This window comes from Theropithecus gelada, chromosome 16 (genome assembly GCF_003255815.1).
Source record: "Theropithecus gelada isolate Dixy chromosome 16, Tgel_1.0, whole genome shotgun sequence".
Lineage (NCBI taxonomy): Eukaryota > Metazoa > Chordata > Mammalia > Primates > Cercopithecidae > Theropithecus > Theropithecus gelada.
This window is the reverse complement of record NC_037684.1, coordinates 52,197,455-52,214,813: the sequence shown is the minus strand read 5'-3', so window position 1 is coordinate 52,214,813 and position 17,359 is coordinate 52,197,455. Positions and strand designations below refer to the sequence as shown.

At 53.1% G+C, this 17,359-nt stretch overlaps 2 protein-coding genes across 2 annotated transcripts in view; both read left to right on the top strand.

The window, feature by feature from the left end:
* The window catches only part of TIMP2 (TIMP metallopeptidase inhibitor 2), a 72,048-nt gene that overhangs the window by 16,953 nt on the left and 37,736 nt on the right, over positions 1–17,359 (top strand). The window lies entirely within an intron of this gene.
* On the top strand, positions 13,910–16,084 carry CEP295NL (CEP295 N-terminal like). The gene has a single exon (XM_025361064.1). The coding sequence runs from the start codon at positions 14,014–14,016 to the stop codon at positions 15,676–15,678; it is 1,665 nt and encodes a 554-aa protein (XP_025216849.1). The 5' UTR covers positions 13,910–14,013; the 3' UTR covers positions 15,679–16,084.

Sequence of the window (17,359 nt, the reverse complement as noted above, 5' to 3'; positions counted from 1 at the left end):
AAAATGCTACTCCCAGTGCACACAAGTAATAAGAAAGTGGAACAGCCAGCCAGACACAGTGTCTCACGCCTGTAATCCCAGCACTTTGGGAGGCTGAGGCGGGAGGATCACCTGAGGTCAGGAGTTGGAGACCAGCCTGGCCAACATGGTGAAACCCCGCCTCTGCTAAAAATACAAAAATTAGCCAGGCATGGTGGCGCATTCCTGTAATCCCAGCTACTCGGGAGGCTGAGGCACAAGAATTGCCTGAACCCGGGAGATGGAGGTTGCAGGGGGCTGAGATCGCACCACTGCATTCCAGCCTGGGCAACAGAGCGAGACTCATCTCAAAAAAAAAGAAGAAAAGAAATTGCTGCAGCCAACCCCACTCTTCAGCAACCACCACCCTGATCAGTCAGCAGCCATCAGGAGGCAAGAACCTCCACCGGCAAAAAGATTAGGACTCACTGAGGTCAAGATGATCGTTAGCATTTTCAAGCAATAAAGTAGTTTTATTTTTATTTCTTCAAGGTTTAGGTTTTTCTTTTTTTTTTTTTTTTTTTTGAGACAGGACCTTGCTCTGTCACTCAAGCTGGAGTGCAGTTGCATGATCTTAGCTCACTGCAGCCTCGAACTTCTGGGCTTAAGCCATCCTCCTGCTTCAGCCTCCTGAGTAGCTGGGAGTGCAGGTACATACCACTATGCCTGGCTATTTTTAGTTTTTGTAGAGGTAGGAACTCACTGTGTTGCCTGGCTATTCTCAAACTCCTGGGGTCAAGCCATCCACCTGCCCTGGCTTCCTAAAGTGCTGGGATGCCAGACGTGAGCCACTGCCCCTGGCCAATGTAAATTAAGGTGTATGCGTTGTTTGATAAGACATAATGTTATTGCACACTTACTGGGCTACTGTACAATGTAAACATAATGTTGATGTGCACTGGGAAACCAAAAGAGTCATGTGACTCACTTTATTGCAATATTCGCTTTATTGTGATTCTGCAGGAACTGAACCCACAATATATCTGAGGTCTGCCTGTACCTGTAATTTTTGAAAGTTAGCATTTGCTAAAATGTGGGTCTAATTGCAGTCAACAATAGTATGGACCCAGACTCTCAAGGCTGAGTTGGCCTTAGGCCAATGGTGAATGCCATGCCAGAGAGACCATTTAGCAGCGCGGATTAATCGAGTAGCTGGGACTACAGGTGTGCGCCACCACGCCCGGGTCATTTTTGTATTTTTAGTAGAGATGGGGTTTCACCATGTTGGCCAGGCTGGTCTCGAACTCCTGACCTCGGGTGATCCGCCCATCTCAGCTTCCCAAAGGGCTGGGATTACAGGCGTGAGCCACTGCACCCGACCTGGATGTCCCAGCTCTTGCAGAGAGAGGATTTGCCTGCCTCTGCCTCTGCCTTTTTGTTCTGTCGGGGCTTTCTACAGATTGAATGGTGGTGCCCACCCTGGCGAGGAGGGATCTTCTTACTCAGTCCCCCGGTTCAGATGCTGGTCTCTTCCCAGGACACCCTCCCACACCCACCCAGAAATCATGTTTTCCCAGCTATCTGAGCATCCCTTAGCCCATCAAGCTGACATAAAATTAACCCTCAGGGCTGAGAAGATGGACTCCAAAAATGGTTGGGGGCAGGGGGGCAGCGGTGGACTGTGGTTGAGAACATACCTGTGGGGAGAATGCTTCCCTTCCCTGAGTCAGGGACCAGATGACCTTTCCAGGATCCTTCCAACCCAGGACAAACGGCTTTGTCTCAGGTTCATCTCTCCTGAGAACTCATCCCCCCCGAGATTTGGACGCCTCAGCCAAATTCCTGCTGTTTACCTTCTTCTCTCAAGAAACAACACCCTGAGGATTGTTGCTTTCACTTCTTCGGACCCAAATCATGATTCCCCAGCCACATTTCTCAGTTGTCGAATTTGTGGAGGATGCTAAAAGCTTCTAGTGAGTTGCTTACAGATGATCCAACTGGTGGCTTACTAAAACATATCTTGGGCTGGGTGCAGTGTCTCACACCTGTAATCCTAGCACTTTGGGAGGTAGAGGCAGGGGAATCACTTGAGGTCAGGAGTTCAAGACCAGCCTAGCCAACATGATAAAACCCCATCTCTGCTTAAAAAAAAAAAATATATATATATATATGCATATATATATGTATGTGTGTGTATATGTGTGTGTGTATATATATATAAATTAGCTGAGCATGGTGGCACGCACCTGTAGTTCCAGATACTCAGAAGGCAGAGGCACTAGAATTACCTGAACCCGGGAGGCAGAGGTTGCAGTGAGCCGAGATTGTGCCACTGTACTCCAGCCTGGGCAACAGAGCAAGACTGTCTAAAAAACAAACAAAAAACATATCTTGACAATGCCAGTCATCACTTTCCCACAAACGTTAAGATTCCAGGCACTCAGACTAGGTCGGAGTCCCCAACTCTAGCAGCTACTCCTGCTTCCTGGAGACCACCCCCCGCCCCGGCCAGATTCCTCCAGTGCCCCATGTTCATCCCCAGCCTCGCCCTGCCAGCTTCCTTGAGCATCCTTCCGATCACACAGTCTGTGGGGAACTAGCCCTAAAAGCGAGGCCCAGTATGTGTGGCTTCTCCTCCTGTGTGGGCAGGTGGTTGATGGGATTCTTTCTTCCCCCGCCTCCAGTGGGTTTCAGCTCCACGATGGCTGTTCAGAAGCATGAACAGATGCTGTCCCTACAGGAGAAGGGATGGCAAGTGTTGTCAGGAACCTGACCTTGAAGTGTACCTCCTTAATGGCCTGACAGCTCAGAGAGAATGACATCCCAGGGAGGTCTCCATGCTGCCGGCTGGGGACAGGAAGATGTCCTCTGCCTGGTGTGGCCACGAGCATTTGTACATTGCACTGTCCTTGTTCACCCACACCTCCTTAAACAGGCACCTTCAGATGTCCCTATGGCTCCCGGCTGCTTGAGCCGAATCTTTGTGATGGATCCCCTGACCTACACGCTTGCCCTCTGGCTCGCTCGCAGCTGTCCCTGACCTCACCCCTGCCATGATGTCACAGCTTAACAGCTCTGCTGTTCCCATGGCAACAGCCTGCTATGGGTAGCCAGCCAGGACAGAGGCCAGGCTGCAGGTGGAGGCGGGGAAGCGATTCCAGCCACCTTTGGTCAGTGGGCCCTTGAGACCACCGGTGGGGGGGGTCCAGGCTCTCTGTGTCTGCTCCCGTCTGTGGTGAGGGTGGGGCTCTTTCCATGCCCAGCTGTTCAGTGAGGCTCCCAAGAGGGCCTCGGAGAGTGGGCCAAGGAGGGGCTCCAAGCCATGTGTTCATAAGACCCGTGGCAAAGTCCTTGCACCGCAGGGCTCCCCACAGGCAGTTTGATTGGGAGGAGGGTGAGGGAAGCTGGTGGGACTGGGTTGGAGATGAATATGGTTATTGGAGGATTTGTGGGGGGCGGTCTTCAGGAAGCAGGAACAGCTGCTGGAGTTGGGGACCCCTGACCTAGGCTGGGTGCTTGGGATCTTGAGGTTTGCAGGGAAGTGGTAATTGACGCTTCGAGGTATGTTTAATGAGCCACCAGTTGCATCAGCTGTAAGCCCCCCACGTGAGGAGCTGGCGTCTCAGCCGGGAGTTTGGAGGTCAGTCTGCCTCAGTGTCTGTCTCTGTGAAGCTGGTCAAGGGGAGGCCTGAGCCCGAGCTTGTCCTCAGAGGCCGCCTGCCCAACCGTCTCTGCCCTGGAGAGCTGACCCAGCCCAGGGGATGGGTACACACAGATTCATGAGCTGCGGCCCCAGTATTCAGGTGAAAAAGCCTGCTGTGGGCCTAGCTGGGACTCATTCTAACGTGACCCACCCCCGCCCCAGGTGATGCTAACATGGCCAGTCCAAAACCCAGTGCAGGCTGGGCGTGGTGGCTCATGCCTGGAATCCCAGCACTTTGGGAGATTGAGGCGGGTAGATCACCTGAGGTCAGGAGTTTGAAACCAGCCTGACCAATATGGTGAAACCCTGTTTCTACTAAAAATACAAAAATTAGCTGGGTGTGGTGGCATGCGGGTGTAGTCCCAGCTACTTGGCAAGGCTGAGACAGGAGAATTGCTTGAACCCGGAAGGTGGAGGTTGCAGTAAGCTGAGATCGCACTCCAGCCTGGGCAACATAGCGAAACCAAAACCCAGTACAGTGGCTTGGGACCCCCGTCCCCTCGCCGCCACCGGAACTTAGCTAAGAGTTGGGGAGAAGAGGGTGAAAACCAAGGCTCTGGCAGCACACAGGGTGTCATAGAGGGTATTTTTAGAGGCTAGAACTCAGAGAAACAGAGTTAAAAATGTTTCTCATGTTTGTTTTATCTGGGCTTGGCTTGGATGCCTCCAGTGATGGGCGTCTCACTACCTACCAAGTCAGCCCAATGATTTCAAGACAACCCTGGAGACAGTGCTTCCTGCCCCCCTGCCAGCTTCTGCTTCTCTGTAATGTGTTTTGGGTGGTCTAGCTTAGTCATCTGGAGACACACACAGCGTAAGTACCACCCCTCTTCCCCAAGCATTTCAGGTGCCTCTTGTGGTGACAAGCGCTGGCATCTCTAGATGGGTGCTGCTGTCGTTATCATCCCCATCCTGAAGAGCAAACTGAGGCACCCAGAGTGAAGCAGCTTGGCCTAGGTCACGTAGTTAGTACCCTTAAGCACCATACTCTGCCATTCTACATTTTTCTATCCTTTGCAAACACCCCTGCCCCACATCACCTCCTTTGGTTTTTCTTCCTAGGACCTGTTTATTTCATTCTCCTCCTGAACTCCAAGCCTGCGGCCTCTTCTCCCCGTCCTTACCGCCCTCCTCCTCTCCCGAGAACTGTCCAGGAAGACACACCTCTCCCTCATTCAGATTTGCTCCTTGTTCTTCAACCTGTGCATCTCCTTTAGGCCTTGAACATGTCTTCATAGGTTTATTCCTGATTATTTCATCATGGTTTTATTGATTTTGAAACTTTATCCCATGACATGATCAAATTGGCCATTTCTAGAGCACAGGCACTTCATAGCTGTTTACGGTCATTTAGCTCCACATCTGCCCGTCGGTTCCTCGCGCGTGTAATCCAGCACCACGTGGCTATCTACACTGAGCTCTGGGCATTTCCTGAGCCTTCCCGGGAGCCAGACTCCGTTCTCGGTGCTTCACACGGGCCATCTCGTCTGATGCTGTGGCATCCTGTAGGGTGGGAACAGGCAGTGCCCGTGGACGTGGCGTTGTGCCCGCCGGCATCCTGGGCACCACAGCGTGCCGCTTTCCCACTGCATTCTAGCACGGCCAGGTGAGGTCTGGCCAGCTGGGCTGCACCATTCGTTTGTGTGTTAGAGGCATTTCTGTTCCCGCAGAGGACAGTCACGTTGGCCCTTCTGGTGACCCAGCGTCTTTTGTCCCATGTGCTGCTCCATACACCCCCTCTGTACCTGCATTGTTGGATTTAGGGACCTACATATAAGTTTTAGATGTGTTCCCATTCCCTTTTATTGTAAGATTCGGCCAGGTGTGCAAGCTGGTAAAACCTAGGCTAGAGTCTAACAACAATTTTCCACCTTCCCCATGGGTCATCTGTATCTGGTGTTGAATTGATAAGGTCAGGTGTGCAAGCTCAGGCCGTGGTCCTGTGGAAGAGCCCACCACCACCTCGGACTCTACTTACTTTATTAAAAAAACACATTTTTTTTTTTTTTTGAAACTGTGTCTTGCTCTGTTGCCCAGGCTAGAGTACAGTGGCACAATCTTGGCTCACTGCAACCTCTGCCTCTTGGGTTCAAGCAATTCTCCTGCCTCAGCCTCCCAAGTAGCTGGGATTACAGGCATATACCACCATGCCTGGCTAATTTTTTGTATTTAGTGGAGACGAGGTTTCACCATGTCGGTCAGGCTGGTCTTGAACTCGTGTCCTCAGGTGATCCGCCCACCTCAGCCTCCCAAGGTGCTAGGATTACAGACATGAGCCACCACACCCGGCCACAAAAACACAATTTTAATAGGCTTGTTTGTGTGGCTGCTGTCAGACATACAGTTACGAGCAGGGAGGGGAGGACACAGGAAGCTCTAAAAAGGTGACTTAAAAAACCCAAATTGCGTTCAAGGGTCACATAGTTTATGGGACCTCTGTTCTCTACATTTTAAAAGCCCTTGAGGGATTTCCTATGTTATCATTCGAAAGGCAATCCAAAGTTTCCCCCAAAGAAGGTCAAATTACATATTCTACGTAGGCTCCATAGACAGAGAAATGTCTAACTTTCCATATGAAAGGGTAAGCCCTAATTATATGGAAATGTTCTCTCTTTGGCCGATGCCAGCTAATGGGAGCCCTTCTATAGCTATTTTTATGTTTCCAAGACAAAGCGCTCGACTGTGTGTCCCGGGTGCTGGGCTTCTGGAGAAAGGGAAAAGCATTCTCTTTGTTCCCTTGGAGGGTTGGGATGTCCTGGGGGAGTGGGAACAAGGCCTGGGCTGGGGACATGTGGGTAGGATGGGGAAGGGGGTGTGTCCACGTCACGAGGAACCCGCATGAGCACGGTCCAGGCGCTGCTGGGTGTGGGGCGTTTGGGGATGGCCAGGAGCCCTGCCAGCCCTGTCTGGTGTGCGGCGCTACAGGCTGGGGTGGGTCCCAGGGGAGTCAGGGCGAGCTGCTTGACCGTTCTCAAGCCTCTAGGCCCAGAGATTGCCAGGCTTTGGCAGGGCAGCTGGTGAACTGGCCGCATTCCTGGGCCCCTCCCGCAGGGGCTGGGATAGGATCTGTCAGGGGCGAGGCCCAGGAATCTACCCCTTCGCTAGTAGCTCAGCTGATTGTGATGCACGTGGCTGTGGGTTGCACTCAGACTTGCTGGTGTGGACAGCAGGGAATCACACAGGGGCTGCTGAAATGTAACCAGGCCGCTCAGATGGCGCCGGGCTGCAGTGCAGGAGAGGACGGGGTACAGGCCTGGGGGTCGGGGCAGAGAGGCTGACTGGGGAGGCTTTTAAGGGCCTCAGGTGAGAGATGATCAGGGCTGAGCTGCTGGCAGGGGAGGAAGGCAGAGCAAGATGCAGCATCCTGGAAAAGATGGTTTGCCGGGGCCACAGTACTCCAAGTGTGGTCCCCCAGACAGCACAGACAGCAGCAGCAGCATCCCTGGGAGCGCTTCAGAGATGCAGAGTCTGGCGGGGCGCAGGGGCTCACGCCTGGAATCCCGGCGCTTTAGAGATGCAGTGTCTCGTGGGGGCAGGCTCACGCCTGGAATCCCAGCACTTTGGGAGGCCAAGTGGGTGGATCACTTGAGGTCAGGAGTTTGAGACCAGCCTGGCCAGCCTGGTGAAACCCCATCGCTACTAAAAATACAAAAATTAGCCAGGCGTGGTGGCGCGTGCCTGTAATCCCAGCTACTCGGGAGGCTGAGACAAGAGAACTGCATGAACCCAGGAGGTGGAGGTTGCAGTGAGCTGAGATTGCACCACTGCACTCCAGCCTGGGCAACAGAGCAAGACTCTGTCTCAAAAAAAAAAAAAAAAAAAAAAAGAAGAAGAAGAAGAAATGCAGAGTCTTGGGCCCAGACTATTGAATCAGAGCCTGACTTTTAACAAGACTCAAGCAGCACCATGGCCGGGTCTCAGCCTTCTGCACATGTTGACCAATCAGGTACTCAAGCAGAAAGATGGGGATGGTCAACGTGATGAACTCAGAGGCACCAACCGTGGTGTCCTGGGTCAATGCACACAGAATGCACGCAGGCCCCTTGCAGGCCTTCCCACCCATCAGAAGCTCAGTACACCTGCCAGAGTCCCAGGAGGGCCAGGGAGGTCACAGGTCGTGTGAGGCCAAGCACAGTCTAAGCAGAGTCTCCTTGTGCTGTGGAAGTGGTTTCCAGCTCTGACCTCCCTGGGCAGCAGGCTAGGAGACTGGATCAGGGGCCTGCCTGCTCGGCCTGGAATCCCTGCTGCCCCGATTACGAGCTGTGTGGCCTTAGGCAAGTTACTTAACCTCTCTGAGTCTCAATTTCCCTGTCAGATTGTGCAGATAGGAACAGGCCTCACCTCCTATGGTGAGGTGGTGAGATGGCGAGAGATGTGTGTGAAATGCCGGAAGAGTACGAAACCCTGTGGGTCTGCGTGTTGATCAGCGTGATGTCTGGATTCAAACCCAGCTCCTCCGTGTAAGCTGGGAAAGTTATTCAGCCACTCTGAGCTTTTGTTTCTTTTTGTGGGCTCAGAGGGGAAAGCAAGGAGAGCGGGGGGTGGCAGGGACAAGGTTTCCTCTGATGGTATCGTGGGGGAAGTCACTTCCTGAATGATGGAGCTGTTTGTCAGTTTCTGGAGTTTATCCCAAAGATCTCTGCCCAGATGTTTTAAGTTTGTACCCATTTCCGTGTCTCCAGGAAGACTGACACAGCAGCCCCACTGGCTCCTGTTTTCACACTCACGCCCCGGATCATTTTGTGGTGACTCTAGCCAAGAGTATGGCCTGTGTCGTGTCTGTTACAGGCCGAGGTGGGAAGAAAAGGTCATCCTTGCATCTGGAGGGGCCAGTTCATGCCTTGAGGAGGAGAGAGGCACTCTGAGTCCTGCCATTGTCCTCGGGGACGGCCAGGCTTGCCGTTGTCCCCTATGTCTGTTGGGGCGCCTTCTCCTGGGGATGTGATGTCTGCGTTCATTTTGGGGTGTCCAAGTGTACCAGGCTAGTATGCCATTGAGAGTCACCCAGCATGGGCGGATTCACCCATTCCCGTCATGGTGCCTGGGGCTCCAGCAGCCTCACCACAACACAGCCTGGTGGTTGGAGGGCCTGAGCCTTTGCCATGACTGCCCCTGCTTAGCCGCAGGACTGCGCACCTGCCGGGGACTGGGGTGGGCAGGCCCCTCTCTCACAGGCCCACCCCAAGGCTGCAGATGGGCATGTGCATTGTTCAAACACCGTCACACCTTGGGGGTGTGAGGGGGCAGCGTGAGGCAGACGAGAGAGGCGGAGGTCTCACAGTGAACCACAGGACCTGCTATCCTGCAGCTGGGACGCAGGCCTGTCTCACCATGGAGCCCCCATTCTGGGGGCCTCACACTCCCTACGACTGTGATGCTTGTCCCCCACTCTGCCCTGATGCCACAGGAGTGCATGGCAGGCCTGGAGTGGAGTGCATGGCAGTCGCCTTCGGAGTGGGGTGAGAAGGCCAGCGGGGGGCAGGGGGTGCTACCTGGGTAGAGGGTCCCTGGGTGAGGACCGCCTGGGCTGAAAAGCTGTCTGAGCGGCCGCCCAGGGAAAGGTGAGCTGCTTGGACGTCATTCTCAAGCTGTAGGCAAGAGGTTGCCTGACTTTGGTGAGAATCACTGGAATCTGGTGGCTGAGCACATTCCTGGGCCCAGGCACTGGGATCGGATTGGTCTGGGGTGGAGCTGCCATGGACTGGCTCCTGCAGAGAGCAAGAGAGGAGAATGGGCCCAGTGTCCACTCCGCTCTGTGGGAGGCCGTGGTGCCGTCCAGAGGCCAGATTGGTGTCCACTCGCCTTCCTGTCTGCTACTCTGAGCGCGGCTTCTGTGGAGCAGGGAGCTGTGGTTTCCCCTCGTGGTTGAAGGCAGCCAGCGGAAGGCAGGCTTGTCAGCTCTGGGGGGCAGGACCTGAGGGCATTGGGGGAGTAGAAAACCCCAAAGCAGCCCAAGATGCTCAGAACACTTGGAGGATGTGGAGGACAGAGGTGTACCAGGACCCCTGCCCCTTCCAGAATATTCTAAGCAACCAGAGAGGGCAGGTGCCTCTGGGAGGGGAGCTGTAGCGAGGGCCCTGATCGGAACCATGGCTCTCTTCCTTGGCAAGTATCCTGCCAAGGGCACCCGACGTCCTGTCTGGCAGGGCTGGAGAGACTCTGGGCGGCCTGGAGATCAGGCCGGGCATCACAGGCAGAGGCAGGCGTCCCAGCAGGCTGTGTAACAGGTGAACCGCTGTTTCTCCTTGGTCATCTTGGGCTCAACTAACACTCAGTTACTGTCCCTGCCAGCGCCTGCACGAGTCCACGTGAGACCCTGCCCTCTGCCTCAAGTTAGTGAGTGGGGAGGGTCTCAGAGGGGAGAGCAAGGAGAGCTGGGGCAGCAGGGACGAGGTTGCATCTGATGGTGTCAGAGTGGGGATCAATTCCTGAATGATGGAGCTGGCTGCAATTTTCTGGACTTATCCCAAGGATCTCTGCCCAGATGTGTTAAGTTTTTACCCGTTTGCGTGTCTCCAGGAAAACTGACGTTGCTTCATTGGGATGCCTGTGCCAGTGGGGCTGGCACAGGGTGCACTGAGGTCATTGAATGGGCTGGGGGCACTTCCAGAGCAGGGGAGACTTGTCCAGGTTTTACTAATTGTTGTTAGTTGACAAGGGGTGTGAGCCAATGGCCCTTGGCACAGAAATAGACTGTGAAGCTCGGGGCCTCCAGGCGCCTTCCGAGGCACACAGAGGGACATTCACCTGCCCTGACCTCACTCCACCTAATCGGACATCCCCATGGCCGTTCCTGGTGGTCTTTGGTGTCTGAGGCCGGCTCCTCCGTGTGAGCTGGGAAAGTTATTCAACCTCTCCAAGCTTTGGTTTCTTTTCGTGGACTCAGGCCTTCTCTTGCTTATAGACCTAGGACTGGAATCTCTGGGTCATAGGCTAAGTCTGTGTTTCCCTTTTTAAGAAACTGCCAGACTGTTTTCCAAAGTGGCTGCACCATTTTCCATTCCCACCAGCAGTGTGCACAGGGCTCCAGTTCCTCCCCCTCCTTCCTCACCCACAGTTGCTGTTGTCTGTGTTTTTGACGATCGCCGTCGGAGTGGACGTGAGGTGGCAGGACACTGCAGAGTCAGCGTGCGTTTCCCTAAAGACCGCTGCCGTTGAACATCTTTTGTGTGCTGTATTAGCCATACATCTGTGTTCTTTGGTGAAATATCTATTTAAATCCGTTGCTGATTTTTATTTTTATTTATTTTTGAGACAGAGTCTCACTCTGTCGTCCAGGCTGGAGTGCAATGGTGCGATCTCAGCTCGTTGCAACCTCTGCCTCCCGGATTCAAGCAATTCTCCTGCCTTAGCTTCCCGAGTAGCTGGGATTATAGGTGCACGCCACCACACCCGGCTAATTTTTGTATTTTTAGTAGAGACGGGGTTTCACCATGTTGGTTAGGCTGGTTTCGAACTCCTGACCTCAAGTGATCCGCCCGCCTCAGCCTCCCGGTGTGCTGGGATTACAGGTGTGAGCTGCCACACCTGGCCTTCTTTTGCTGATTTTCAGATGGGATTATTTGCCATCTTACTGGGTAGTAAGAGTTGTTTATATGTTCTGGATTCAAGTCTTCTGTTGGATATATGATTTGCAAATATTTCCTTCCAGTCCGTACTTTGTATTTTCACTTCACTTTTGGTATCTTTTGAAGCACAAAGGTTTTATTTTATTATTTTTTATTTTTTATTTTTTATTTTGATGATGTTCAGCTTATCAGTTTCTTCTTCTATTGGTTGTGCTTTTGGTCTTGTATCCAAGAAATCTTTGCCTAACTCAAGGTCATGAATATACATCTACGTTTTCTTCTAAGCATTTATGGTTGTAGATGTTACATGAAGACTATAATCCATTGTGAGTTACTTTTTGTATATAGGGTGAGATAAGGCTGTGAATTCCCATTTTTTGCCTGTGGATATCCAACTATGCCAGCATCATTTGTTGTAAAACAAAAACCCATTCTTTCTCCACATTAAATTGCCGTGGCACCTGTGTCAAAAATCTCAATCATTGCATTTAAGGGCCCAGCTTTCTCTCTCCCTCTCTCTCTTGATCATCATGGTGGTTGGCAGACTGCCTCAATATCATATTAACCACTATTCTAAATGTGTGATCTGATTTACCAAGAGGTGCAAGGACCTCCCGCTAGAAGACTTAAGTCAAAGCCCGCTGCAATGTGACCACCTGAGGTTGGTCAAAGGTGTTGGGGTTCGTCCGAGCAGCAGAGGGCCTGTCTCTGCCACTTACCAGCTGTGTGATCTGGGTTAAGCATCTTCATCTCTGCCTGCCTCAGTTTCCCTGTCTGTAAACCGGGGGGGGGGGTAGGAGCTTCATATCTCAAAGGATTACTGTAAAAAAGATGAACAGATACATGGCAAGTGCTCAGAGGGGAGCCTGCACGGTTAATGTTAGCTGTAATACAGATGCAGTATTTTCTGACTCCTGCAACTACGTTTGACTCCAAATGCTTAGCTTGGTTCCACATAGACTAAGATGAAAGAAGGGAAGGGGCAGTGGAGGGGGACTCCATATCGACTGTGACTGTCCCTTAGCCGTTCCTGCAGCTCACAGATCTGGCTGTTTCTGGCATCACCTGCCTGGGGCAACAGACACAATCCCATACTCTTTATGTAAATGTCCCTCCTTTCCTAGGAAGGCCTGACAAAGCATGGGTCCCTTCCTGATGCCAAAGAGAACTGGAAGAGTCCTTCTCTGATCATTATAAAAGGAAAGAGCTGGGAATCATGAAAACAGAGCTAACACCAGCTTCTCCTCCTCTCTGTTTGGTTTCTACTGGATTCAAGTATCAGACATGCATGCACACATACATACCTGCATGCCCCACACGGACACATACACATACACACACTGACACGCACACATACACATACCTGCACACCCCCCTGTACACACAGTTGTGCAGACATGATCACAGAAACATAAACAGATATGCACATGCACACAGCCCTGCACACACACCCTTGCACACACACCCCTGCATACACATGCACACACATCCCTGCACACCCCTGCACACACACACTTCTACACACACATCCCTGCACACACACCCCTGTACACACATGCATGGAGACACACCCCTGCACATCCCTGCACACACACCCCTGCACACACACCCCTGCACACACACACTTCTACACACACATGCACACGCACATACACCCCTGCACACACATGCACACAGACCCCTGTACATACATGCACACACATCCCTGCACACACACACTCCTGCACACACGCATTCCTCCACACACCCCTGCTCACACACCCTTACACACACTTCCACACACACATGCACACACACCCCTGCACACACATGCACACACATCCTTGCACACACACCTGCACATCCCTGAACACACACCCCTGCGCACACATCCCTGCACACACACCCCTGCACACACATTGCATGCACACACACCCACACATACCCCTGCACATGCATGCACACATNGCACACACATTGCATGCACACACACCCACACATACCCCTGCACATGCATGCACACATGCTCACACACACCCCTGCACATGCATGCACACACACGCAGCCCTGCACACACACCTGCTTGGCAGGCTCCTCCCTCCTCCGTCTCTTCCTCCTTTCCTTTATAAGCAGTTCTCCCTCCAGAGGCCCAGACTTCCTCTTTCACATCCACCTGCTCTTCTGAATATTTGTTTCCAAGGGCTGCCCTTTGCACCCCTTCACCCCTACCTGAATCCTAACACTTGCCCCTTAGGGTGGGATTCTCCGTCTTGGCACTGCTGACCTCTCTGGCTGGGTTATTCGCTGTCTTGGGCAGCCCTCCTGTGCAGTGTGGGGTGTTTAGCAGCCTCCCTCGCCTCCACTCAACTGCAGGCCAGGAGCACCTCCTCCCTGCATTTGTGACAATAGAAAATGTCTCCAGACATTGGCGATGTCCCCTGGGAAACAAAACCATACTCTGTTCAAAACAGCTGCCCTGCAGGCTCTTGTCAAAAGTGTGCAGGACAGAAATTGGGAGGCTGAGAGTGGGCCCTGGCGGGCACGGGTCAGGAGAACTCGGAGGGGCACATTTTGCAGCCTGTTCCCACAGTGAGAATCCCGTGTGCTTGTCTCCAGGGCTTTGCTCACTCTCCTGGGAGCTCCGGAAAGCTGCACTTGTGCTCCCTTCCTCGTAGGTTTGCTGTGCAACAGTCGTGGCTTCTGTGGCTCCTCAGGCCCGGGGGCGCCCCTTGAACCCTCCACTCTTGCTCCAAGCACCTTCCCTGGGAAGCTGCATCTGCCGGGTTCGCAGACAGGAACAGAAACATGGACGGAGCCACGTGGCTGAGCCTCTGTCCTCATAACGAAGCCCCGCTTTGGAGGAAAAAGCACAAATTGCTACAAGCCCGGGGCACAGGCGACCTCGCTCTGCAGAGAAGAGCGGATGCCAAGCTGTGGAAAAGCTACCAGCTCCAGCGCTTGGCTGAGGAGTTGGGGAGAGGGTGTCGGGAGGCACGGTACCTGCACGTCGGAGGCCTGGACCGACTGCAGTCAGCGCGTCTGTTAGGCTGGGGAGGAGGACGGGCCAGGGAAAATGAGCCCGCCTCAGAGGGGCCCGTCCAGCGGAGATCAGCCAGGCCCCCAAGGGCCAAGGAGAAGCACAGAGCGGCCCCTAGTGAAGAGAGGAGTTGCAGGGAAGAGTTGGGCCAGCAACACCCCAGGCACTCCAGGCCCCGGAAGACAGCAGCGAGCCCAGAGAAACCTCAGACTACAAAAGCCATGGGTCAGACGAATTCTCACCTGGCCCTGCCTGAGAAGAGAAAGGGAAGGCGAGAACCTTCGACCAAGGCCGGGGGTGGCCGCGGTGCCATCCACCCTCGGAGGAGCAGGGGGCCGGACCTAGAAAGGCCAGACCCACTCGTGGCTGCTGTGGGAGAAATCAGGCGTGTGGAGGGAAAAGAGAAAGGAACAGCTCGGGCGGGGAGGAGGCCACTGGGACAGGGGGCAGTTGGCTTTGTTCCAGCCCTGACCAGTCGCTCTCGGGGACAGAGTCCAGAGGGGAAGCTGAGAGACCTCGGGCAGCTGTGGCCAGCTGGTGCCAGCCACAGAAGGGAAGCCGTGTCCCCAGCATCTCAGTGCACGCTCCGGGAGAAGAACAAGTGGCAGAAAGAGCTGGAGTTGGCCTTTGAAGAGTTGTTTAATATAAACAGAAAGCTGAAAAAACACCTGCGCTTGTACCTGGCACTGAAGCCCAGGATGGACCAGAGCCCCGGGGAAGAGCATGCCTTCTCAGAGATGCAAGAATGTGGTGCTGAGACCCCAAGAGGGAAGAAAACAGCAGACGCAGAGATGCTGCCCACCGGGGAACCCAGGAGCCTAGCAGAGGAGGTGGAGCAGCAGGCAGCGTCCAAGACCAACTTGAAAACGTTAATGGGCAAGGTCAAGCCCACGTTTAGAAATGGAAGTCAAACATTGTCTCCTGAGGCAGGTATATTTATCAGTGAAGGGGACTCATTATTGTATAGCACTGAATCTGGACAAGAGACCCCCAAACTGGGAACGCTGGCAGAGGGCTCCCTTCAGCTCCACCTTCAAGACCAGACAGACAGAGCAGGTTCAACAGCATCCAGGCAAAGGCAGAAAGCAGAGATGGAGCAGAGAAGACAAAAACAACTGGAATTGCTTGAACGAACGGAACACCCAGATATGAGCTTGGAAATCCACTACAAGGCTGAGTTAGAAAAAGAGAGGAGGGAGCAAAGAAGGGCTCGACTGGCGCATCTGAAGTCCTCCTCCACAAGAGCCCGGGAAAGGGAGAGAGGATCTGAGCTCAGCACCACTTCCCCATCGGGCACCAGCCTCGCCGACGACGACTGGCACAGTCAGATGATCCGAGACCAGCAGCAGCAGATTTTAGAGCAAAACAAGTTGCACAAGCAGTTTCTTGAAGAAGCCAGGAAACGCTTGCAAGAGTTCCAGAACATATGCTAAACGCAAGAGGCCCACCTGGGGTAAATACATCATTGATAATGGTAATGCCAGAGCTGATACCCGAGTCTCTAAGATCTGTGTTTGCGTCATTGCCTCAGAGACTATTAGGCCTCTTTAAAATGGGCAGTCTGGGGCCAGTGCAGTGGCTCACGCCTGTAATTCCAGCAGTTTGGGAGGCTGAAGTGGGCAGATCACCTGAGGTCAGGAGTTCGAGACCAGTCTGGCCGACATGGCGAAACCCCGTCTCTACTAAAAATACAAAAATTAGCCGAGCATGGTGGCATGTGCCTATAATCTAAACTACTCAGGAGGCTGAGGCAGGAGAATCACTCGAACTCAGGAGGCAGAGGTTGCAGTGAGTCGAGATTGCACCACTGCACTCCAGCCTGGGTTACAGAGTGAGACTCGTCTCAAAAAAAAAAAAAAAAAAAAATGGCAATCTGTCATACCGACAGATTGAGATGGAGTCTCACTCTGTTTCCCAGGCTGGAATGCTGTAGCGCAGTCTCAGCTCACTACCCCTGCCTCCTGGGCTCAAGCGATTCTCCTGCCTCAGCTTCCCAAGTAGCTGGGATTACAGGTGCCTGCCACCACGCCTGGCTAGTTTTTTGTATTTTTAGTAGACACTGGGTTTCACCACGTTGGCCAGGCTGGTCTTGAACTCCTAATCTTGTGATCCGCCTGCCTCGGCCTCCCAAAGTGCTGGAATTACAGACTTGAGCCACCGTGCCCGGCCTAGTCTTGCCTTTAAAACGAAGTCCCATTTGGGAAACCACCTATATACAAGAATAGGAACCTGTGTGGGTTTCAGTGGGTGTGTCTAGCCCGTGTACTGTGGATGCATCTCCCAGAGCTGATCATGCCACTGCACTCCGGCCTGGGGGACAGTCTGTTTTCAGGGGCCACAGGCACAGATGGAGATTCCAGGTTATTTAAGCCCTTCAGATGTTTTAGCCAAATAAACACTGGCCTTTCAGGGGCACCCAAGGTCAGACAGGCACAATTTCAGGAGACAGATCACTTGGTGCTTAGCCACGGGCTGAGACATTAACAGAGACTGAACCAAAGTTAAAACCTCTTAGTCTTTCTAAGTGACAGAACCAGCATTGTTTAAATAGCACATCACGTAATACATTCTTATAACTTTAAGAGAAAAGAGAGAGAGAGGACAGAAAAGAGAAGATAGGCAACCCTCGCCCCACTGGGTGACTCCCTCTGGGACTGGCAAGGGTGTGGGCACCTGGGTGTTTGATCAGTTTCCTCCCCGCTAGCTTTGCCACCGACCTGGCATCCACCACGGCCACAGAGACCTCACACTGGGTAGCTTCTCTTCTGCCAGTTGCAGTCTTAGGGACAGGGACAGAGATCAACACACTTTTTCTGCAAGGAGCCAGAGAGTAAGTATTTTAGCCTTGGCCAGCAGTGCAGCCCCTGTGGCAGTTACCCGGCTCTACTGCAGCTACTCAGAAGCAGCCACAGATGATACAGAAATGAAAGGGCGTGGCCAGGTTCCAATGAGACTCTGCAAAAATAGGTGGTGGGTGGCATCTGCTCCTTGTGCCATAGTTTGCTGATCCCTGGACTAGGATGGTTTCAGAGTCTGTCTCTCTCCCTCCCTTCCAAGAACCTCAGATACATTGACTTAGATCAACCAGTCTTCGTTTGTGACATGTTGGTATCA

Excerpts from the sequence above, each read along its gene's own strand:
- CEP295NL (XM_025361064.1), top strand. The coding sequence starts at position 14,014 with ATGGACGGAGCCACGTGGCTGAGCCTCTGTCCTCATAACGAAGCCCCG.